The following is a 24,401-nucleotide window of genomic DNA, read 5'->3' as shown; positions in this document are numbered from 1 at the left end:
TGGTATGGGTGGGAAGAGCCCCCCAGAGCGTCAGGTACACACACCTGAGATCCCCCACCTTCTAAACCTCCAGCCTTCCCTCACCTGCACCAGCCTCTCCTGGCTCCCTTCTAGCCATCCCTCCGCTGGGAGCCGTCCACTTCTGATTTCTCCTTTGCTCTCCTGTGCATTCAACCTCTTTCTCTAAACTGGACACTTCCCAGGGGGTTTTAAACTTTTGCAAGGCTCTCCCACCTTAAAATAAAAAAAAGAAGAAGAAGAAAGAAAAGTAAAGAAAAAAGAAAAAAAGAAAAGAAAAGAAAAAAAAAAGGACTCTCTCCACCCCATCTCTCTTTCCAGCTCCTGTTTGACTTCGCCCTTTATTCAGCTAAACTTCCTGAAGGAATCGTGTGTACTGATTTCTGCCCCCATGCCTGCTCCGAAAGGCACCTGCTGAAGTTACCATCGGCACACGTGTTTTTAGTCCGACGGTCAATTTCCAGTCCTCATTTACTTGGTCCCTGAGCACCTTGGCTCCTCGTGATCTCTCTCCTGCTTGCGGACTCCCTCGTTCCCTCTCCTCCGCTCCTGCTCTGCCTTCTCTGACGTTTGATCCCCATTATCTGATCCTTGTACCTGGAGGGCCACACAGCTGAGTCCCCTGCCCTCTCTTCCCCCAGCTCTCTTTTTACGCAACTTCTTCCAAACCCTCAATTACCTTCTCTACACCAGTTCATGCTCCAGCTCCGACTTGCCCTGTGCACGCTAGACCACTTACGTCTACACACCATCTACTCACCATGGTCACCAGGATGTTTCAAAGGCACCTCGCACTCAACATGATCAAAATCTTGTCCTCCCAAACTGGTCTTCCTGATCAGTCCCCCATCTCAGAACACTGCACCATCACTCTGGGGGTGTTCAAGCCAGAAACGGGGACTTTGTCCTTGACACCTCTTCTCCCTGTCTTCCGTCTTCCACATCCAGTTTATCACCAAACTCTGCCAATTTTATTCTCCAAATGCCTTTGACTTTATCAGCTTCTCTCCATTTCCACCCTAGTCCGTGTCTCCAACACGTCTTACGTGGATGACAGCAATAGCCCCCAATGCAGCTTGCCTCCAATCTGTCTTGTACACCACAGCCACCAGGATCTTTGCAAAATACAAATCTGGTCATCTTGGCCTGCTGCTTAAAACCCTTTAGCAGCTTCCTCTGGCTCTGAGAATAAAGACCCAAGTCCAGGAGACCTTTCTAGAATCATCTCACCTCACTCGCCCTCCAGGCCTTCCAGCTAGATTGGCCTTCTTTCAGTTCCTTGAACACCATGCTCCTTTCTGCCACAGGACATTTGCATATGCAGTGCCGTCTATGCAGAACTCTGCTGTCCAGCACAGTAGCCACCAGCCACGAGTAGCTAGTGAGCACTTGAAACACGGCTGGTACAACTGAAGAACTGAATCGTGAATGTTACCTAATTTTAATTATTCAACTTAAAATTCAAAGCATAGTCCATTCAATCGTTGGAAAACTGTTAACTATTCCTGAAGCAGGAATTCAGTACGTGAGTCTACTTTTCAATTTTTATGAACTCCAAATATAAGTCAAGTATTTCTGGTGAAAATTTAGTGTCCAAATTAAGATATGCTGTGAAGTGTAAAACCACACAGAACGTTGAAGACTTAGTTTGGAAAAAAAAAAAAGAATGTAAAAGATGTTAATAATTTTTACATTGATTACATGTTAAAAAGATAACATTTTAGCATATATTTGGTGTAATAAAAGCTATAATTAAAGTTAACTTCACCTGTTGCTTTTTACTCATTAAATGTGGCTACTAGAAAAATTGTAAATTACGTAAGTGGCTCATCTGGTATTCGTATCAGACAGCACTGGTCTAGAATGCCATTCCTTCTCGTCGTCTTTACTCCTACTCATCCTTCAGAGCTTGGCTCAAATACCACTCCTCTGAAAAGCTTCCCTGAGATAAAGTCTCATTTGTATTCACTGTTATTCACCTTCGTATCCCTGTGTGTGTGCCAGCGGTTGCCTGGCCTCAATCCCACCCATTTGTAATTACACACTTTTTGGAATGATCCCTTGGTTCATGCCTGTCACCCCTACCGATTTCTAATTCCAGGAGAGCAAGGCCCATGCCTGGCTCCCCCTAGAAACCACTTAGTCCAGGGCCTGGCGCATATGTGGCTGCCAGTAGACACCTCAGAATGCCACAGGAGGTCATGCTGTCTGCTGTCCTGCCTTTGGATCTGAAGGTCCCTGACTGTCCCGGAGAGCCTGAGCACCCCCTCCCCCCAGGTGCCCCTATGTGCTCTAGGACTCAGATTCTATGTCGCCCAGATGGGAAGTCTTCCTTTATAGCGGACCAGAATCACTCCTGCGGCAGGCTGGCCAGGACCTTTGTGCCATCCGTAGAGGTGGTCAGAGCAGAGCTTCTGAAGCTCGAATGTGCGTGCCCGTCCCCCGGGACCTTGTTAGAATGCAGACTCTGGTTCATCGGGTCTGGGATGGGACCTGAGACTCTCCCTTCTAACAAGCTGCCAGGTGATAATGTGGATGCCTGTCCACAGACCACACTCTGAGCAGCAAGGCTGTAATTAGAAGCCGGTTATCACCCTCAGAGTATCCCCGAAGTTTTCTTCCTGCTCTGGACACTCTCTGTCCAGGAGGCGATGTGGGGGGAGGGTCTCTCGACATTCAGCCCTGTCCTGTCCTGCTCCCATGTACCCCACCAATCGCTGTACCCCGTGAAGGAATGTGGTGCCTTTGGCTACTGTTGTCATTTGGTTTTGTTTTTAATTTGAAATAAACCTGTAAGCAGTTCTCAGAGTCGGGGCAGCCCTGATACGGATCATGGGTGTGTAACAATACTCTCCAATGATAAAGTCACACAGCTGGAAATGCTGAACAGTCCTCAAGCTTTGGTTCCTGTCTGCCACGCGGGCCGATCCTATCAGCTCCTCCAGAAGGCTCCACTCTGTTTGGGCTTGGACGCTGGGAAATGTTCCCTCTGACATGTCCCTTGGGAGCATTGCAAACCGAGTCTGTGTCACTGGGCCCTCTGCTAGGCAAAGGTGACCCCTCCACCTCCCCACCCTGTTCATGCGGTGATGTCCGAGAGATAGAGGTGTCTTCCAGTAGCCTTGATTGTGTGTGTGTGTGTGTGTGTGTGTGTGTGTGTGCACGCACATGCGCGCACATGTTGTTGGTTGCATGTTTGGACACAGGCCCTTCATGTGTGTGTCTGTGTGTCCGTATATGTATGGACAGTGAGTGCACGCTTTGCCCCCAGCGCTCCAGTTCGGTAAAGCTTTCATCACACAGAGCAGCGCTGGACTCTTCCCATGCGGGCCTGGAGGTGACGAATGTCCCTAGGTGGGCCCCGCAGATGTGACCGGCCCCACAGTCCCTTGGTGCTGCGGCTGCTGCTGGCCCTTGCGTCTCCGAGAGCCGGCGCCCGCCTCCTTGCTCTCCTTCCTGCTCGGGTTCCTGTTGGCGTTCTCCCGCCGGCCCTGGCCCCCTTTCCTCCTCTTCTGCCCTGCAAGCCCAAGGGCAGGAAGAGTCAACAAAGAATGTCCTGCGGCCAGCGCCAGTGAGGAGACCCCGGGCATGACCCAGGGCTCTAGGAGGGGAGTGGGGAGGAAGCTGGGTGGAGGGTGTGGCGGGGGGGGGGAGGTTGGAGTCACTGCCTTTAGGCAGTCGGGGTCCCCCTCAAGGCCTCCTCGGACTAGCGGCCACTTCAGAGGACCCCGCAACCTGGGTACAGAGATGGGGTCCCAGGAGCCTTTCACCCTCCATCCCTCAATGAACCAGACACCCTCCTCTTCCTTGTGCCTTCCTCAGACCTTGGACCCCAATGGGCCAAGATGTTTGGTGCAACTCTCAGGACAAGCAGGACAGCCCCCAGCTCCTCTGGCCCACTCCACTCCCTCTGGGGGTAACTGCCACATCACTGCCAGCTATAGGCTGTGTGACCTTGGTCACATCGCTACACCTCTCTGGTTCTCAGCATCCCCTTCTGTAGACCCATCTGACCTCTGAGGATCCTTCCAATGCCAACATCTTCTGGTTCAGAGGAAATTGGGAAACTGGAGGACGTGGACACTGAAGCTTCCAGCTCCCACCACACAGTTCTAGGGACTGCTCTCTGCCAGCACCTGGCACTGGTTCCCCCAGCATGGCATCTTGAGTTGGGGGTTTCCATCTGGCCCTGGCCTGTGTCCCTTTCCGGGTGACAGGCAGGAGGCAGAAGTGGTCAGACCTCCATGGCTGTCCCTGACTCCCAGCCCCCAGGAGGGAGAGGCCGCAGCTCACCCTCGGGACAGGGCGTCCTCCGCACTGTGCACCTGCGGGTCTCCTTGGTGTCGGAGCAGACAGCATGGTCCCCACCAGGGGCATGGAGTACCCTCCTAGTCCGCTCCTCGGAGCCCCTCCGGAAGCCACAGAGCCTCTTCTTCTTGGAGCACGGCCCCCACAGGGACCACTCGCTCATTTCACATTGTGCTGGCACGAAGGGAGAGAAGAGGGAGAGAAAGAAGGGGAGGAGGGGATCACCCCTGGGTACTCCAGAATGCCCCAGGGGAGCCCCTCCCACCTGCTCTTTCTGCCTGAGCCTGAGGCTGGAGGCACGTTGGATCCAGAGGGCAAAAAAGCCCGGGAACCCCAGGACGGTGGGGGGAGGGGTGCGTGGGGAGGTAAGTAGGCTCTCCCTGCTCTTCCCCAGGGGCCCAGCCCTCTGGGCCCACCGGCCCTCCCTGCAAACTCACCAGGACTGCTGCACTCCATGGTGCCGTTGGCGGCCGCCGAGCCCTCGGGACAGGCCGGATAGCAGCGGCCCTTGTGCAGGTACAAGCTCTCCTTACACTTGGTGCAGAAGTTGTGGCTGAAGCAGGCCTCACAGTGCTCAATCTTGCACTCTGAGGAGAGGGCCAGATTGGGGGCCTCTGGCTCACCGCCTGGTCCCAATGCCCCCCAGCCTGAAGGCAGCTCCCCCCCTCCCTGAGGTCAGGACCCTGGCCTGGAGCTGCCATGACTGCAGGAGAGTCCTCGGAGGGAGGGAAGGCGAGCACAGGGTGGGCAGAGGAGGCCAAAGTGGCCACTCTGCAGGATTGGCTGGGCCCGTCAGCTAACGCCACCCCAAACCCTATCCCAGGCTCTGGAACCACGGTGAGGCCCAAGAGAGCTGCTTTCAGAGGAGGAGGACGGGACCCTCCAGGATTCATGGGGTTGGGAGAGAAGGGTCCCAGCGTGTCATGGCACCCCAGAGCACCACCTAATCAGAGTTGAACTGAGGGATACAGTGGCCCCCAGTCATGGCTGTGTGGTTTCCTCTCCCCATTGCTGGGGACCCACAACACCCCAAGCCCTGGTTCTCCTCCTGCCCTGAGAAAGGAATCTGCTTGGGCGGTGGGGGGAGAGGTCCCAGGGCAAATTCCTCTCTCTCCGCAAGGCCCAGTTCCAGGAACCACCTTGGTTGGACTCCTGGGTCCCTCCCTGATCCCCTCCTGCCAGCTCTCCCTCCTCTGGGGAAGTTGGGGGAAGGAGGGTCACAGGGCCCCGGCTGGAAGCAGGCAGAGTCTTTCACAACCTCTCCCTTCCCAGACCGTGGGCTGGGCTGACTTCCTCCCAGTGTCTGGCACCTGAAGCTTGGGCTGCCAGTTTCGCAGGAGCTGACACAGCCAGCTTGATTGTGTCAAGTGAGTGCAGGGAGGGCTGCCCTGCCCAAATGCCCCGAGGACCAAGAGGGCAGCCCCAGGGTCCCCCCCTCCATCCTCAAAAGCTTCCCACCCCACCGCACCCCACCCCTCCTCTGTGCCTCTGTGGCTTCTTCGTCTCCTCCCCTCCCTCCTCTCTTGCTCGGATCCCTGGGTCTGGTTGCAGGTGACATACGGTAAGGACAGTGGAGCTGGGCTGGGCACTAAAGGCTTTCCATGTGCCTCTGGCGACAGCCCTACGGGGTGAAAACTAGCAGTCTCATTTTACGGACGAGGTTTCGAGAGACTGCAACAGGCTCGAAGTTAGACAACGAATAAGAAGCAGAGTTGAGATTAGAACCCAAGGCCAATCTCGGGTCAGCCATTTCCCCTGCAGACCTCACTCTTATCAGCCCCCCAAAACGGCACGTGTCCTTTAGGTCCCTTCTCCTTCCAAAGGCTGTTGTGAGGCTCAACTGATATGTGATCTGGAAATGCATTCTAATCTCTGAGGCACTGAGCAACGGGAGGGGTACTGGCATTATTCAGGGAGTGTGTTCCCTGCCTGTCCCCCAGTATGTCACAGTGTGTCACAGTGAGCCTGAACAGAGGTAGGACAGCACGTGTTTTAGAGCACAGTGAACTGCGGCTGCTGTGGGAGGGCCAAGCCCAGCCAGCAAGAAGACCTGGGCACAGGGGTGTGGAGGTGGGGGGGAGTGGACAGGCTGACAGGGGCTCGAATTTCCCTGCGGTCAGTGGAGCTGGGGTGGTTTTCAAGCAGAAGTGTGATGGGACAGGACACATGGCTCAGAAGCAACTTCCTGGCTGCAGTGCGGAGGGAGGGTTGAAAGGAACTGGATGAGCACTGGAGGACAGAAAAGCGGGCAACTGGGAGCATGCAGGAGAGAGGAGCCAGGAGCCCGGGCGAGACTACAGCAGTGAGGATGGAAAGGAGAGGCAGCAGGCACAATCTGGTCATTAGATGGATGGGAGATGACAGGAATGACAGGCTGGCTCTCAGGTCCATGGCGTGAGTGGCCCAGGACACTGCGGGAATGCAGACGGGTACAGCTTTGGAGGAAGGAGATACGGTTCCTATATGGACACACAGGAGCTAGAAAGGTGGACAGACTCTCTGAGATGTTGCGCTGGCAGCTGGGTACTTGAACCAGGAGCCTCCCCTCCACTCCTCCGCGTGCCCTCTGCTACACCTGCCTGCCATCACAGTTCAAAGCACCCCCCCGCGCCGTGTCCAGAGCCTTCCCCAGCCCTCCCTGCACTCACTGATGCACTTGTTCATGTCGGGGTTGCGGGCATCGAAGTATCCAGGCGGGCAGGAAGGCAAGCAGATGCCCACCTGGCGAATGTCGTTTCTTTCCAGCAGAATGAACAGCTTGGGCGAGCACTTGAGGCAGCCGTTGACCTCGGAGCAGAGCTCACAACCTTTGGCACAGGCCTGGCTCCCCTCAGCACTGACTGCAAGGGTGGAACAGGGGTAAGAAGGTGTAGGAGAGACCTCCATCTTTCCCAGGCTCCCACGAGGGTGGGAAGGGAGTAGACTGGAGTTTCTTCCTACACTACAAATGTGCTTTTCAGAAAGTACAGGCCAGGATGGCAGCTCCGTGCAAGGCTGCTTGACAAACCTCCCAGCATCATCGTTCCAGGGAACTGGCACTGATGCCCGAAGCAAGAGCCCCCCTCCATCCTAAACGTCTCCCCAGCTCCAGGCACAACACAGGCTCACTCTCCAGGCTTGCTTGGCCATTCCCCAAGGAGCTACTGAAGCTGCACCCTTCCTGGAACCACCCCATCCCTCCCCAGAGGAAGGAAAGCTCAGCCTCAGGTGTGGAAGGAGGGGATTTTTTATCCTTGAGAAAGTTTTAAGGTCAAGAAGGACAATGGGTTAAACTATCTGAGAAACAGATCATCTGCTCAGAGACAGGAAAACAACTGGAAAAACTTAGGTCTAGAACAGTGGTCTCAACCAGAGACAATTTTGCTCCCCAGGGGATATCTGGCACCGTCTAGAGACATTTCTGATCGTCACACTGGGGAGGGGGGGTTGCTGCTAGCATCTAGGGGAGACAGGCCGGGGATGCCACTAATATCCTACAATGCATGGGGTATGGGGGGCCCACAAGTTGTCTGGTTCAAAACGTCAGTGATGCTGATGCCTCCAATGAGGCAGTGTGACTTCCAGCTCCCAGCACAGGGTCTCAAACCTTTGATGTCACTTGTTTAACCAACACTCCCCGCGCCCTTCCCGAGTACCCTGTGCCATGTGAGCGCTGGGGACATGGAGGGAGGCTCTCCTGACCACTCCAAACTGATCTTGCAGGGGTGCAGACAGACCTGCAAACAGGCAAATGCTGACAGCCGCAAGGCCTAGCGACAGTGAACCCAAAAAGAAGAGAGGGAAAGAGTCACAAAGGAAGTGCCCTTTGGGCCAACTCTTAAAGAATTCGTAGAGATTTGTCCATCAGGAAGTAGAGATGAGGGTCCTTCTAGGGACAGGCCCACAGAGGTAGAAAAGAAGCCAAAGGGAATTGCAGATGATTTAGGATGCCAGCGGGGTGGGAAGGGGAATGGTGAAAGGTAAGCATGCTAAGGGACTTGTACTTGATCATGCCAGGCAGCGTTTCCCAAAGAGCATCCCTGGAACACGCTTTCCCCTAGATGTTCATCAGAGGCTGTGGAGGAAAGGCCACAACGCCAGGGAAAACAGAACCACTGGGTCCGACAGGTCTAAACGGGATTATTTACCGCAGGGATTCTTCAAACTTTATTATGCCCCTGGTCCACAGTGATTCCCTAAGAGGGAGACAGAGGAAGTTTTATTTCCCAAACACTTTGGCAAAAGAACCCTTGTTTTGCAGAGTTTTTCTTGAGACCTCTCTCATAACTGATTAGGCAGTAGGAAACTATCGGCAAGGTGCAGGACCCAGGCTGATTGACACGTTGGAAGGTTCCTTTGGCAGCCTGGGTGGAGACCAGAGGCTGAAGGACCATTTGGAAGGAAGCTGAACAGATCATCCAGGTGAGAAAGATGAGAATGTCTTAAACAAGATTCTGCTCAGTTGGAGATGGACAGAAGAAGATTTGCGAGAATTTGGCAGAGGAGACCAACAGGAGGGAGGAGTCTGGGGTGAGTGCTAGGGTAGGTGGTGGAACACTAGGGCAGGTCACTAAATGAGATCCACCCCGCGGAAAGAGAAGCAAGTGCAGAAAGTAACACAAGAGAGGTTAGAGCCACTTAGGAGCAAGCATGAAGAGAGGAGCTGGAGACGCAGGCTGGGGGCAGAGCGCCGGGGGCGGGGGAGATCGGAACAGATGGCAGGAGATCATGCAGCATAGTGGACCCTGAGTTCAGGCTTCTGAGTCGGCTGGACCTGGAGGCAAATCCCCAGCCTGTGCCCCAGGGCAAAGCACAGTGTCCTGTGTGCCTCCTTTCCCACCACTGGAAACGGACGTAAGAATGTCCACTCTGGAGGGCTGCTGGGAGGAGCACCTGATGCAGGAGTGATCCCTGATTTCAGAACAGGAGAATGAGCAAGAGTTAAGAAGGTGAGCAGAAGGGGAAGGGGCAGGAACAAACACAGCCATATAACAACTTCCATGACCATAGTAAGGGCCGCGAAGTCTAAACGTGGTGCGCTTACTCTGTTCTCACGGCTCAGCACCCATTCACTTCCTTAATCCTTACAAGCCACGAAGCAGGTGCAATTATTAGTTTTTAGCCTCTTTTTTTACAGAGGAGAACGTGGAGAAGTTCAATGACTTGAACGAGGCTTCGCAGCCAGCATGTGTCCCAGGCAGAAGGAACAAAGTTTAGGAAGGCCAAGGGCAGGACCACATGAGGAGATGTGGAGACTGGAAGTACAGGTAGATGGATGATTGTTTAAATACAGGACTGATTTGTATAGAGTTGATGTTAATCAATACATTTAAAAATTAATATCGTTCTTGGTTGAGTTCTTCTAAGAGCAAAAATACTCAAATGTTGCATTGGTGTTATGAGGGAGCCCTGGGGTTTATTTTTCCACTTTGGGCCTTTATTTGGCTGTGTTACAAATTAATAAATTACTGTAGATTCCAGGTACTGCTCCTACTTCGAAGGCACTATATCCTCTATTATTCAAGGTTTCTACTGAATTCATTGTTGAAATGAATGTTCCCTCCATTCTTGCCTCAATAACTGAACTGATCCCAGCATCCCATTTGCCGGCCATATAGCGATGTTCCCTGCTCATTTATTCCATCCTTGTCACTTTTGTTAAGGACAGATTTGCAAAAGGCCTTCTCAGAATCCTGCTGCCCACCTCTCATTCAACCAACGACACATCTCTGTGTGCATTTCTCTTCGGATCTCTCAGTGACACAGGAGGAGAAAGCGTGGAACACTTGGGGTCTGAAATCAGCATGGTGAGAGCGTGGAGGGAGTGGTTAGATGTGAAGCTGGAAAGGGAGGTAGGCCCAGATGAGGAAGGGTCTTGCATCTGTGCAAAGGAGATCGGACATTGTCCTAAAGACAGTGGAGAATTACTGGGGCTTTAAAATCAGAGACATGGTCAGGATCACTCTGTGACATGGAGAATGGGTTGTAGGGACAGCAAGTCTGGAGGCAGGAAGATGCCTCCAGCTCGAAGAGACAGAGCTGAACTGAGAAGATGCAGAGGAGAGGACACAGGTGAGATACTCAGGTGGGAGAATCAACAAGACCAGGTGATGGGCTGGACATGGGGCTAAGGGCCTGGGGAAAGCGCAAGCCAAGGGTGACTCCAAGGTGTTGGGCTTGTGTGACAGGGTGGCCCTTGGCCCTTCACCGAGAGGGGACCACAGGAGGAGGAGCAGGTTTGGGTGGGGGATGATGAGTAGTCAGGTGTTAGATGTGTTGAGGTTGTGGTTCCTGTGGGACATCCAGGGAAGGTGTCTATTAGGCAGTTGAACCTGTGGGTCTGGAACTCAAGAAAAACATTTTGGCTGGAGACTGCAATGTGGAGTCCTTAACATGAAAACAGTCATAAGTCATGGGGGTCCACAAGACAGTGGGTCGAGAGGGTGAGCAAAGGAACTAGGAATTTGAGGGAAGTGCAGAAAAAAGAAAGGCCACTCAAAAGCACAGTAAATATGGAAGCCAAGAGCAGAGCGCACTGGTCAGGGCAGGGAGGTGTCGCTGTGCCAAACGCCACTGAGGTGTCAGGAAAGAAGGCAGCAATAGCGCCCCTGATGGGGGCAGAGGGCAGAGGACAGTGATCCAGGAGTAGAGGAAGGAGAGCCATCTCATTCAAGAAATCAGCTGTGGAGTGGGGGAGAGAACACAGGGATCCATCCGTGGAAGCCGTGGTCATCAGTGGTTAAATCGTGGGAGTGGGAGTCATCCTGAGGCAGAGGCTAAGCAGCGGGGCAATACTCACTCAACATGCCAGCTGAGGAGGAGGGGCTCAGAGAGAACTGAGAAGGAATCCTGGGGTGGGGGTGGGGTCACTGAGGGAGAGTGGGCAAAGGAACCAAGTTCCAAAGGGGGAGATGTGCAGGGACAGCTGGGAGGAGACCATGGCCACAGACTTGCACAGGGAGGTGACCAACTGGCTGACCCCAAGAGGAGCAGTTCTGGTGGAATGGGGGATGGGAAGTGAGTGGAAGGGGTGAAGGTGGAAGTAAAGGGAGGCGAGGGCCAGAAAGCATCAGAGGACATAGGAACAGAGAGGGCAGAGCAGCTGGGAGCAGAGGCTGTGATCACGAGACTCTGAGACCCCAAGGCTGGGTGAACTGATGGAGTGAAGACCCAAGGATACAGGAGAGTGTCAATGCAGAGCTCAGGTGGTAAGACTGGGGCTTGAGACAAGGACGAAGGGAATTGAGCTCCATGATGTTTGGGGGCTCAGGAAGGGGAAGGAGAGCTTATCAAGAAGGAGAGGAGTTCAATGATGGACAGGGGTCAGTTCAATGAAGAAAGGGATGCTGGTCAAGAAGGATAGGAACCCAAGGGTGTTCTCAGCTTAGTGAGACAGATGCATGGGCAGTGGGGCGCTAGACAGCCATGGCAGGGGGGGGGCTCTGTGTGGGGGAAACGGGGTCCAAGGAAGATGGTGGACATTAGGGGGTACACAGTGATTCAAAGGGAAAAACTGAGGTTCATTTATTCCATAGACATTTACTGCACACCTAACACGTGCCCCAGAGTGCTAGGAGCTGGGGACCTAGAGCTAGAGCTGAGGTATAAACAAAGGCCCACCCAGGCATGCGGCAAGCAGGGCTGGCTAGCACTGTGTAAGTGGATGAGTAATGGAAAGCACTCCCTTACCCAGCCGGCTGGGTGAAGAGGGTGTGGCACACAGAGGAACAGCCTGTGCAAAGGCTCTGTGGCACCGACCATCCTAGTACATTCAGAGAATGCAAAATAGGGCTTTAGTCTACTGGCAGGGAAGGGGACCTCGGAAGGGCATGGCCAGATTCATCACACGCAAGGTTCCTATGCCTGTGATGCAGGGAGGTGCACAGGGGAGGCAGCCTTGTAGGGCCGTAGCCTCACTGTGGAGGCTGGGTGGGCTGGGGGAAGTGGAGGGCGCTCAGAGAGGGGATGGAGCCTGCTTCCCAACCTCTTCACAAAACCCCCTCACACAGCTCTGTGCCCCCCACACCAGAAGTTCTCAGTGAAGCCCACTTCCCCAGGCCAGGAAGGCAAGGCTGTGCCTCCGCCCTCCATTCCCTGGGGCTTCTTAGGCTCCTTCATCCATTCTATCATAAACCCCTTGCAAACTGAGTTCCTAAACCAAACACCTTTGCCTAAAATCCATCGATGGCTCCCTATCACCAGCAGGATTGAGACCCATCTGGTCTTATGAACTTCTCCACCTGGCCTAAAAAGCCTGCATGAGCTGATCCTACCCACCTCATTGCACAACGCTACCCCTCAGCTATATAGAACTATTTTTGTTTGTCTAGATACATCACACTATTGCACACCTCTGTGCCTTTGCTCAAGTTGGCCCTTCTGCCTGGAACATTCTCTGCCACCTCCTGAGCCTGATGAACGCCTTCAAGCCTCAGAACTAAAGTCACCTCCTCCAGGAAGTCTCCCCTGATCTCAATTCCCCACAAAGTCTGGATGGGGTTGGATGGGGGAGTCAGGCTTCAGTGAAGTAATGAGGGCTTCATGGGGGCAGGCCTGAGTATGGGGCCCAGGAATCAGAAAGGAGAAGGGCCTCAGTAAGGGGAAGGAGTACTCAATACAAGGAGTAGTGAGGAAAGGTGGGCACCCTGAGGAGCAGGAAATCCAGGCAGGAAAGCATTCAGGAGAGGGTGAGGGCCAGTGAGGAGACAAGAGGCTGAGTGAGTGAAGAGGGGGCTCGAGGAGGGGATGGGTCCCTAATGAATGGGCGAGGAGGAAGTCGCCCCGCCAGGGTTCCTAACTCACAGCTAAAGAGCGCTTTGCTCAATGTCACCCGCTCTGTGCAGGGAGACCATCACCCAGGCCTGAGCTCAGCCATTTCTGGACTCAAAACTGGTGTGTGCCTCCCGATCAGAGCTCTATAGGGTGTCTTCTGCCAGCCCCACTGACACGCGGTTACAGCTGGCAGACAGAGTCGGGTAGAGTCCACAGACCTGAGGCTATCCGCACAGCCAGCCTATCTCCGCATGCTGGCTCCCCACGCCCCCCCCCCCCCCGGGGCTGCAAGTTCGGCCACACAGCGCATAGTGGTCCTCTTTCTCCCTCCCCCCCCACTCCCCGGAAACCCTAGGGCCACATGGTCCACACATTGTTCATATAACAACGACATGCACCCCGAAGTCTAGACGGAGCTTGGGATTTTATAAAGGGTTCCCAACAAACACACACACATAAATAAGATCTCCCATAGGCTTCGCTATCTCCCTCTGCAATTACCCTTGCAGCTTTATGGCTTCTAGTCAAAAGTGTTGTCTAGCAACATTTACCCTCATCCTTCTCTGGGTCCTCACTGCACCCCAAGTCTCTCCCCACCCTCCCATGTCACCACCAAGGACGTCTGTCACTCACGCCCCTTGGTAGTAAGAACAGGGTTACAACTGCCGGGGCTGCGGCCAGGGCTTGCGTCCTAAGTGGACCCATCCAGTTGCTGCCTTGGCCTGGCCGGCGCGGGGACTGGGACTTTCTGACGCTCAGGCCGGGGCTTTGTTGTGCTGGTTGTTTTCAGTACAACAGACTTGAACCCAGGTCTTCCACCCTGGGCTTGGGGAGGGGCGGGGTGTGGCTCTGTCTGTGCATGGAAGTGTGACCGCTAGTGTGTGTCGCACGAGCATGAGTGGCCCCTCTCGTCCGCTCTCGCTCTCTCTCTCTCCTCTCAGAAACAGAGGAGACTGGTTATAAACCACGGAACCGCATCTGGCCCATGGTGTCCAACATACTGGCCACAGCAGAGGAGCCGGGAGGAAAATCAAGGCCCCGCTGCTGATTAAACCTAACCGGCTCTAATTGTTTGTTAAGCCAGGGATTTTCAGCTTCATCAATTCTCTGCGCTTCTCTCCCTGGGCTGGGTTCTGGCCTTGGCCGCGCCGGTGGAGACCAGACAAAATTCCGCTGTCTTTCGACCTTTCCTGTTGGGCCTGGGTTTGAAGGCCTCAGAGTGAAGCAAGAGCTGGTTGTGCTATGCTGGAGAGCCTCCCGCCTGTGGGTGTGACAACCCTTATAGGGGAGAGGGGCCTTGGGGTCTGTACTAGAGGCCTCCTCCTACTCCCTAGCCGGGTCCCAGGCTGGGGCCACTCCCATCACGTGCTGGGCAGGTACGGATCGCCCATCTCCATCCCAGGAGCCAGGAGCCAGGCTGAGGCCCCAGGGCTCTCAGGGCTCCCTGGGATGGGATTCTGTGGGGACAGGTTAATCGTGAACTCCATCAAGCTCTGTTTTTAGGAAGACAGGGCTCACGGGAATTGAATTCCAGTATTGACCCATGTCCTTGGCCTATCTGTACAATAAGAGAATTTATTATTTTTTTTAGAACTGTGAGAACCCCTCCTTCCAGTGACATCTTACATGGAATGTTGCCATAAACAAGAAAGAGTGAGGGACTCTGGTTAGATGGGCGGTGGGGCCAGACTTGTTCCCACTGCCTCCCCTTCAGCCCCAGTGCAGCTCCCTGAATCCCACTGTGCAGAGTTAAAAACCACAGGAGTGGACAGTCTCCCAAGCCTCCCCACTCTGCTGTATCTGCCCCCGTGGTCTTGGCAGGGAAAGCTGTTGCCCAGGCTGAGCAGAGTTCCTGGCCCCAAGGGTTTGGGGGCTGCACTTCAGCCAAGACCCAAGGAAAAGAGCCGTGAACTCCTATCAGTGAGGCGGGGGACAAGCACCCTGGGGCTGGGGCCACAGCAGCAGGGGGACACATCTCCACGGATACCACACAAAGCTGGTGTTATGTCAGAGGGCATAATCCATGCACTGGATCCTCACAAGAGAGGGGTTAATCTAGAAAGCAGAATCCACCAAGGGGAAAATAGACAAAGCGGGTAATCTACAGAGTGGGTAATCTCAACAAGTTAATCCACAAACAGGATAATCTACTGAGTAATCTACACAGCTGTAATAGACAAAGTAGAATCCGCAATGGTCATCACAGAATGAAACCACCGATGGCCCTCCAGTCCCCAGGCGACCCCCTCCCGCTCCCAAGGCCAGCGGTGGTCCAGCCCCGCTCCATTACTCACTCCGCCTCTGCCTCTTCCCCTTGATCCCCCGGCTGCCGGCAGCGAGATGCATCCAGCTCAGAACCAGGGCCACCACACACAGCCCAAGCCGCATAGTCACTTGCCAGCTCCAGGCCCCTGGTAGGGGGGGTGGTCTCTGGAGGGGGGTGGACAGCGCAGGGCTCTTGCTAACGCCTGCGGGGCTGGGTCAGCAGCAGGAGGCCCAGGCCTGGGCCGTATCCCAAATCCACCATAATCTTAGTTGGGGACAGAGAGGGTGTGGGGAGCCCACTTCCTCATTAGCCCATTGGGAGGTCCAGAGAGCTTTCCCCAAAGGCACCTCGGGGTGTGTCACATGGGAGAACTCTTTGTCACTTCAGCAGGGACACCTCCAAAAACCAACCTGTTGGGGGAGGAGAAAGAAAGGTTAATTCTGGGGAACCATGGGGTCCCCCCGACTTGTGCCTCCTACCCTCCCATGTGGTCTCCTATCCAGAAGACTGTGAGAACGCAGAATGGTTGAATATGACAAGTTACCCACCTGGCCCCCCTGTAGAAGAAATCTGCTCCTTTTCCCAGGAATTTTGCAGAATCCCCTAACCTGGGACTGGAGCCGGCCACCGAAGCAGCTGGAATAATGGTAGACACTCACATCCAATCTGCGGACCGCTGGGAACCAGCCGGCCCCACCCCTGCCCAATATTGGCCAGCTCTAACTGGAGGTGCTTCTTTAGGTCTGCCCTCCAGACCTCATGCTGCAGTAAACAGCCTGCGTCTTGAAGAGGAGCTCTCTCTGTCCTTCTGTGAGTGATCCCTCCAGCCCTCTCTTCCCAGTGCTGAGTCACCCCTGTGCCTTTCACCTGTGGAGCTAGAGCAGTGGCCCCCCGACAAGCTGGCAGACTCTGCGTGGCCCTCTGGGCTTGGCGGGAGAAAAGGAAGTAAGGCTTCCCCCGGCCACAGAAACTCTGACACAGCAGGCCCTGCGGGCCTGGCCTTTGTGAGAGGATAAAAGAGGCAGCGGTGCCCGCCCTGGCCAGAGACACAGAGAATGGGGATAATCCCCCGGCCCAGCGAGAGCCAGGTCTCTGGACCCGCTGGCCGGGTGATGGGGGCAGGGGGAGCTGGTCCCTCCCCGGTGCAATGTGTCTGGAGCCCAACCTGGGAGTCTGGGCCAAACCCGGAGCTTCACCCTTGGGATCACACACTCCCGCACATTCTCCCAGCCGAGGCCTGCTCAAGAGCATTGCCCCGCATGCTTGCAGGCAGACCCACCCATGCTCGCCCAGGGACAGAAGGAGCCAGCCAGCCTTCAGGAAGCTTCGCAGATGCCAGGGAAGCATCGCCCTCTTACCCGCTAGTTACATGCCTCTGGACAAGTCACTCGGCCTCTCTGCGTGTCGGTTTCTTCATCTATAAAGTGGGGTTAAAGATGCCTGTTTCCCAGGCTTGCTCTGAGAGTTGGCTGAGTTTTGGCTTACTAAGGAGAAATCTGAAATGCTGGAGTGGCAGTGCCCCTCCCACCCTGTCCCAATCCCTTTCCCCTTGGCCTCTGGGGGAGGCCCCAGGGAGCCCACCTGCATGGGAGATAAATCATTATCCCTTGAGGGAGTTCGGCACTCCCCTCCTCGGCCTCTCCCACCAGCTTTGAAGGCCAGTCACACTCAAGTGGTTAAGCTGCCCCTGTGAGAAGTGTTTACACGAGGCTGACGGGTCCCACCTGGCTCTGCGGCAGGAGCCGAGCTGGGGCGGGGATGCCCCCAGCCACCCCCAAACGCCAGCCTCTGCACGCCCCTCCAGTACTCCCCGCGTGAACTGCGGGATCCTTCCTCCTCCCCAGCCCCCACCACGCACTTCCCTCACCTGCAAACTGCGGTCTGTCCTCCAGCTGAGCTTATCAAACTGGGGTCTTTAGCCAGAGGCTGGCTGTAGGCTGTAGAGCGGGAAGGCTAAGGGAGGAAGCAGGCAGCTTGGCTTCCAGTGTTGGCAATGCTACGTATTAGCGGTTACCTCAGGCTCGCTGCTTAGCGGGTCCCAGCCGAGCCTCGGTTTCCTGATCTGCGACGGGGTGGGAGGGGTTTTCGTAGTTTAAACGAGCTAATACATGCAACTGCTTAGAACAGCACAGGCACATCATGAGGACTCACTAATGATTGTTGTATTCTGGAACCAAGAGGACACAGTTCTGTGTCTACATGCCAAGGGTCATCTCAAAAGCAATACAGGGCTTTTGTTTTGTTTTGGTATCATCTGGATACGGACCTTAATCCTGAGCACTGTGATGCGATTTCCATATTTGCATTTATTCCCAGTGTGGTCACTCACTATGGCAGGTTAACATTTAATGGAAGCATTTGTGAAACTGAGGTTGGAGGACTCCTGGCAGATACATTCCCAGGATGCCACGAGTCCTTGCGCTGGACAAACACTGGAAGAGAAGGCCACATCAGACAAACCTGGAGTTAAATCGGGGGTCTGTGAGAATCTGGTCTCACCGTGTGCTCAGTAGCAATGGCATCCCAGGAGCAGAAATGGTCTCCTTTGTGTGTCCTGTGCCTGCCCAGCTCCGTGCCTGGCACACCAGGCTGGGCACTCCACAAATAGCTCCCTTCCTCGCCCTCCCTTTCCTTTGCCTCTATTCCCCTCAATCCTCCTACGTCTTCGCTTGCAGGCTTCCTCCTGCTATGCTCATCCAGGTCCTTGCCCGTGAGGATCTTCTGGCCCACTCCCCCATGAACCACTATGGAACCATGATCTCAGCGGGGAAATGGACAGGAGGATCCAGATCTGAATATCACCGGAGCAACTGAATCTGGTCTCGCTCACCTAGCGCTGGATGGGAAGAGAGTCAAGCACTTTAAAGAGTATATGCCTATAGCCAACCCTGAAAAGGAGCTAAGTCTTCATTATGCCGGAGTATAAGCAACAAACAGGAGGGCAGCTAGCTGGTTGTGGAGGGGGTACACTGGAGGGCCGATGTCTCATCTAAAGGGAGCACGTGCTATTCCACTCCAGGGGATTGTCACTAGGCAGAAATAATAATTTAATATTGGCAGATCTTCTGATTTTTTTTTAAAAAGTTGAAAATTCAGAATTTTATGTGAAATCCAACGTTAAAAGCTGGGCAGTTCTCAGACTAAGAATGCTGCAGTACCGAGCCCCAGAAAATCACAGGTCCCTGCATCCATCACCCTCCAGCTGGCCCCCGCCCTCCCCATGCCCACCCCACACAAGCACGGTGGGCACACACACAGACTACTCTGGACAGGCAGAGCCAGCAAGGGGGACTGCTGGCAATCATCAAGGTCTGCGGCATCTGAACGGGAAAGGAAGGGCATTTTGTCTCTGCCAGGGTCAGGGTGACGGGCTTGCATTCATGAGCTGCCTGCACCACATGCCATGTGTTAGGCCCTCATTTACTCAGCATAACTCTGGGAAGGAAGAAGAATTAGTCCCATTTTATTGGCACTGGGAAGCTAAGGGTCTCGGGCTGACAAACCTCGTCCAGAGACCAGCGAGTGGGGTTTGTTGCTTAGGACTGGATGTCTGCAGGGCGGGGCAAGGGACTGGGAGCTGACAACCGAGGTGGGAAAGGAACTGGCGGCAGAGGCAGAGCTGGGGCGGGAGACCGAGGAGAGAGGCCGTGCACAGGCTAGGTGGTCTGGGGAGGGGAGGCCGCGGGCTGCGGAGAGGAACACAGCTGGGGGTGGAGCTGAGGACGGGACTCGGTGCCCCCACAAGGTTGCAGTAACTTTCACCTTCTTGCCTGTAACACTATCAGGATAAATGGGTACTCCGTCCGGAGCCGGATACAGACCCAAAAATGTAAACCATCCCGATAATTTCTCATTAACCCTCCCCGGGACCGGCTACGGGTGGGGAGTTGCGGCCGCCAAGCGGGCTGGCGGGCGGGGGCAAAAGTATTGCTGGGCGGGGGGCGGGACCAAGTACTTGCCTGCCCGACCTGTGGGGATTAGCGTGTCGGCCAGAGCCAAGCCAGGTGCTGGGGCCGCCCCCCACCCCTCCAACACCGAGGGCAGCCGGGAGAGGCTCCTTCACGTCCCTCCATCTCTAACCCCATGCGCGCAAATTCTTCTTCCCTCTCCACTATCCCGGGGAGGCCCAGCAGGTGCAGGGGGAGGGGAGGCGGATCTGAAGTCCCTCTCACTGTACCCCCCCCCCCCCAATCCAAGAGAATTCTCCAAGAGGCCAGTTTCACAAGAAAGCCCCTGCCCCAAGCACCCGCACCCAGAATCCGTCGTTGGCCTCCTCTGAACCCCGGGTGAACCACAGCCCCCACCTCTCCCCAACCAAGCAGTACCATCCGTCCCTCTGCGCCCGACCCAAGGGCCAGTGACTCGCGCCACCTCGCAGCGCACTGGGGGCGGTCATGCTCTCAGCCTGCCACGTCGGACCCGGACCCGGGCTGCGGGACTGAGATGGGAGGAACCAGGAGCCATGGCACTCAGGGGAATCCGAGGCGATGGCATCAGGGATCGGGAGCTTCTGGACTGGGGAGGAGGGGTGAATAGGACTGATGGGCTTGGTGAATCCAGAACGCTCAGTTTCGATCAGTTTCAGATTCAGAGTCAGATGAGATCAGATTCAGAGTGACCGATCACCGGGGACTGCGGGATTGAGGGGAACCCGAGGCAGCAACCGGGAGGGGGCTGCCCATTGGCTTGAAGGATGACGGGGGTGGAGGCGGCAAGGACTAGCAGGGGAGGCTCCAGGAGGTGCCCTCTCCCGCCCTCTGACCCGACAGTAACCAGAAGTCCCCTTCCCCTCGCTGTCGCCCCCTCCCCCCGCCCCCGGCATTCAGCTCGGCCGAGCCCCGACGGGAGGGCCCCGGCACCCCAGGTCCCAGGAAACGGGGCGCTAGGGAGGAGGGAGGAGGACGGAGCAGCTGAGGAGGGACTCACCTCCGCGCTGCCAGCCGTGGCGGGGGCAGGCCCGGGAGGGGCGAGGGCGCGGCCGGCTCACCCGCCTGCCGCAGGACTGTCCTGGGCGCCCAGCTCGCCCGCGCTCCGCCCGCGCGTTCCTAAATTGCTCAATCTGCGGGCGGCTCACGCCCTCCGGGGCCAGCGCCCCACCCGGCGCATCGGTCCTTTGGGGCGGCTCGGTCCGGCCCTCGCTCTCCGCAATGCCCCACTCCGGCGGTCCGCTCCCCGCTCTCCGCCCAGGGCTGGTGCTCTCCGTCGCGCCTCCGCTCTGCCCGAGTTCCCAGCCCGGAGAGGGGCCAGTCCTCCGCTCGCACGAGGGAGGGAATCCCCCCCCTTTGCAGTCCCACCCCCCGAGCCGGCCCCCCTTGCCGGGATCCGCAGCAAAAAACGGACTGGAGTGCCAGGCCCGGGAGTCCCTAGCCCCCTCCCGCAAGCCCTTGCCCACAGCTGGGGCGCTGCGCTTGGAGAGCGGGGAACGCAGCCGCACACGTCCTCTGGACCCCGGCGCAGACCCTCTGCCCCTGCCTCCTCCCCTCCCCACGCCCCTCACCCTGGGGATTCCACGCAGCCAGAGCACCCGCCGCAGCTCCAGACATTGTGGGGGTCAGAACAGGGTCTGAGAGCCTCGAGAAACCTCAGTTTCCCTATCAAGTATCCAGAAAGTGACAAGGAACGGAATCAACAGGGCCTGTGGTCCTGGCCACGCCCTCCTCCTCTCAGAGTCTAGTCTTTAAAGCACCTTCCCAGTTCAACGGAAACGTGAGGCTGTAAAACCAGGAATACAGGTGAGCTGCTGCAGAAGAGTGAGGGAAAATTTGAAATAAACCCTGCTGTATCACTTACCAGCTGTGCGGCCATACCTAAGTTACTTAACCTCTCTGAGCCTCATCTGTTTAGTGAAATGAAAGATCCAACAGCCTCGTAAATGGCAGGGGCTCTATGAATGCATGTGGAACGGTGACCCAAATGATGTTGAAGTCAAGCCTGCAGAAGGGAGGGAGACACTTCTTGGGGCAGCAAACAGCTGTTCTCTAGCTGCATTTCAGATTGGGTAAAGGGAAATGGGCTAAAACTGTAGTTAGCAGGAGTTAAGTTAGAGCAGAAAAGCTATACTGATGCGGGGGGGGGGCGGATTGGGGTGGTGAGTAATCAAGACAGGCTGTGGAATCTACTTAGGAGGGGAGGTGGGAGCCCTAACTCTTGAGACAAGGGTGCAGAGTGTTTTACAGCAAACGGGGAATAGATGGAATGACCCTTGGGGTGTCCTGATGACCAGGGAACAGGGATGGTGGATGGCCAGAGAATGTGGAGCAGTTGGGTCCCCAATGCCCAGTGTCTGGGTTCATTCAGCCACAGCATTGCCAAGTATGCGGGGAGGATAACAGCCACTTCCAAGTTGCTCCTGCCCCCACCCCCAACTCCCTCTCAAGCGACTCCCCTCTCCCCTCTGCCCTGAGATTTCCCTGTGTCTCACCGGCCCTTGGCTCTGCTCCCCGCCTAATCAAACAAGCCCCAAATGCCGAAAACTCAATGTTTATTTTATTTTATTTTTTTACACACTTGCATAACTCCCTGACAAGCCACGCCAGGCGTTGGGCTTTTTTGTTTGGTTTTATTTTGTTGCATTTAGGGAAAAAAGAGAGAGAGAGAGAAGGAATCATACAAACCACCCGGCCCTAGAAGATGTCTTAGGCCAGACTGTGGGCTCGGGTTTCCTGCCTGAGGAAAAGTCTGCGGGAGTTGGGGGGCCTCACTAGTAGGCTCAGGAATGAGTAAGAGAAGAAAGCCACCTGGGTCAGGGAAGATAATGAATTAGAACCATGTGACAATGATAAAGGGCATTTCTTGGGCACCTACTATATGCCAAACCCTGGGCTTGGCACATATAATCTATTGGCTAATTTCGCAACCACTTTACTTTCCTCCTTTTTTCCTTTTCTTATAAATGTAAATTCTGAGCTTCAGAAACATCAAGCAATTTGCTCAGAGACATATGACCTGTAAGTGGGCAGCCCGGTTCCCATTATGCTAAATGACTGGTAATTTCCCTGAGAGAGCCCTGTTGCCCTGAGTTTGCATATGTTGTTCATTCTGCCAAGAAATGCCTTTTTCTCTGACCCTTCTCTTATCATCCTTCAAAATGCCTATACGAAGTTTCACCCGGACACCTTGCACTTCAGGCTCTGGACCTTGTGTGGACCTGTCCGTCACTCATCCCTGGCCTGCGATTATCTCTCCAACTGCACTGTGAGCCCCTTATGGGCAAAAACTGTGTCCGATTCATCCTTAGGATCCCAGCACCATGGACATGCCTAACTGCTGTTTGCTGACCTGAACCTCCAGATGGCTAGGATTGTATCTTTTGTAGATCCTGACCGCTTATTCAGATGACGTCTCAGGTCATTATCATTCCTCCCCCAAACCAAGATCACCATGCTTATTAGAAGACCAAAGGTCAGTGGATCCAGACCTGGGCAGGAGCTCCTGGAGATTAGCAAAATTCCTTATAGTTTATGTCATCCTTTACCAGGGGAGAACTCTTCTCCCACTTGGGTTGTCCCTTGACCAGTATACTTTCAGCTACGAGTAGTAGAAGACCGGCTCAAAATCGCTTAGACAGCAGGGTGATTTAGTATCTCATGCATCCAGCAGGGCAGAGGTAGGAAAGACCCAGCAGCTCAGCACCCACATCAAGAATCCGATTCCTTCCTATATGCTCGTTCTACCCTCCTCAGCGCATCAGCTCCTGCCTCCTGATCACAAGATGGCTGCAGCCGCTCCAGGCTCCACAGCTTCACCGACTAAGTCCAGCAACAAGTCCAGCAGTCTCTTTTGAAAGAGCTCACTGCCATTTAAAAATGGTTAAAATGATAAATTCTGTGTTATGTATATTTATCACAATTTTTAAAAAAATATTTGAAGTTAACCGCATCACGTGCCCGCCAATGAACCCATCGCAGACAAGAAGGATGCTGCGGCTCGGATTAGCACACGCTAGTCCCGATTACGTGGGGAAGAGTGTTCACAGATTAAAGCAGAACTCTGTTGCACTGAAGAAGGGAAAATGGGCTTTGGGGCAGGCAACCAACAGTGTTTTGACCATCACTGTTACTCAAAAAAAAAAAAAAAAGTTGACCTTGTTGTCAATTTGCCAGAGTCCCCTGCACCCTTAGTCTCCTTGATCCTGTTACTCTCTGAGGTCTTGTTACTCTCTCTTTCATAAAGGCAATATAGGATAATGGCCAATTGCATGGGCGCTGGAATTAGCCCTGAGTTCGAAGCCCATTTCTACCACCAACCAGCTCAATGCCCTTGGGCAAGTCACTTTACCTCCCTGTGGCTGAGTTCCTTCGTCTGTAAAATGGGTATAGGAACAATATCTACACCAGCCTTCTTATGGGATAACATACGGTGATGCATTCAAAGAGCTTAACATAATGCTGGGAATGATAGTAATAGTACTTAGTAATGATAGTAATGATAGTACTTAGTACATGCTGGCTCTTATAATTAGCTATAAATTTGTCCTTTCCTTCATTAGATATTGACTGAGTGTGGTTGTATCTGCGATACGGGGCTGGGAATGGAGAAATGAACGTCCCGCTGTCTGTCTTCCTGAGGAGCTCAAGGTCTAGTGGGAGGGACAGACGTATAAGACAAGGAATCCGAGCTAGAGTGACAGCACAAAGGACAGGGTGATTGCGACTCCTTGAGGGACTCGGAGAAGCTTCTCCAAGGAGGAGATGCTTGAAAGGCTTGTTGGCACTTTCTAGGCACGGGAGATGAAGAGGGCATCCTAGACCGAGACGGCGAGCGCGAGGGCCCAGAGACCTGAGTGGTTCTGCTCTGGGGTGATTTAGGATGAGAGACGTGGGCGGAGGGCAGGAGATGAGATCTTTCCAGAAGGGCCTTGTGTACCAGTCTGAAGAGCAGGGACTTTACCTTGAGGGCAGTGGGCGACCCCTAGAGTTTAGGAGGTGCGTGAGCGGCAGGTTTGGGCTGCCTGGCAGCTCTTGTGAAGCTGAGTTTGCAGGGGAGAGATGGGCCAGGGTCATTCCGAAGAGCGCAGCTCAGCTTTTCCCCTTTCCCTCCTCAAGATCCCCTTCAGAGG

General features: G+C 54.8%; 1 protein-coding gene across 8 annotated transcripts; it reads right to left on the bottom strand.

Moving 5' to 3' along the window:
• Positions 1–1,440: 1,440 nt before the first annotated feature.
• On the bottom strand, positions 1,441–20,564 carry RSPO1 (R-spondin 1). Of its 8 annotated transcripts, none has more exons than XM_045782335.2 (11): positions 20,270–20,564; positions 17,610–17,775; positions 17,211–17,510; positions 16,925–17,030; positions 16,702–16,760; positions 15,892–15,979; positions 15,372–15,753; positions 6,975–7,166; positions 4,764–4,913; positions 4,312–4,500; positions 1,441–3,535 (listed from the first exon to the last, which is right to left on the bottom strand). In XM_045782335.2, the coding sequence occupies exons 7-11, from the start codon at positions 15,463–15,465 to the stop codon at positions 3,369–3,371; spliced, it is 792 nt and encodes a 263-aa protein (XP_045638291.1). In that variant the 5' UTR covers positions 15,466–15,753; positions 15,892–15,979; positions 16,702–16,760; positions 16,925–17,030; positions 17,211–17,510; positions 17,610–17,775; positions 20,270–20,564; the 3' UTR covers positions 1,441–3,368. The 8 variants fall into 8 exon arrangements, with proteins under 8 accessions (XP_045638291.1, XP_087714434.1, XP_087714435.1 ...); XM_087858308.1 differs by having other exon boundaries at positions 17,211–17,405; XM_087858309.1 differs by lacking the exon at positions 15,892–15,979 and having other exon boundaries at positions 17,211–17,775.
• Between the last annotated feature and the right edge of the window lie 3,837 nt (positions 20,565–24,401).

Source organism: Ursus americanus, chromosome 33 (genome assembly GCF_024610735.1).
Source record: "Ursus americanus isolate L20-20 chromosome 33, mUrsAme1.1.p, whole genome shotgun sequence".
In the NCBI taxonomy this organism is placed as follows: domain Eukaryota; kingdom Metazoa; phylum Chordata; class Mammalia; order Carnivora; family Ursidae; genus Ursus; species Ursus americanus.
This window is presented reverse-complemented; position numbering and strand designations above follow the sequence as displayed.

Bases quoted from the DNA above. Each gene is read 5' to 3' on its own strand.
- RSPO1 (XM_087858309.1), bottom strand. From the start codon at position 15,465: ATGCGGCTTGGGCTGTGTGTGGTGGCCCTGGTTCTGAGCTGGATGCAT. The intron at 7,167-15,371 runs GTGAGTAATGGA...CCACCCTTGCAG, and splicing joins GGGGAAGAGGCAGAGGCGGA to TCAGTGCTGAGGGGAGCCAG. The intron at 4,914-6,974 runs GTGAGTGCAGGG...CCCTCTCCTCAG, and splicing joins CGACATGAACAAGTGCATCA to AGTGCAAGATTGAGCACTGT.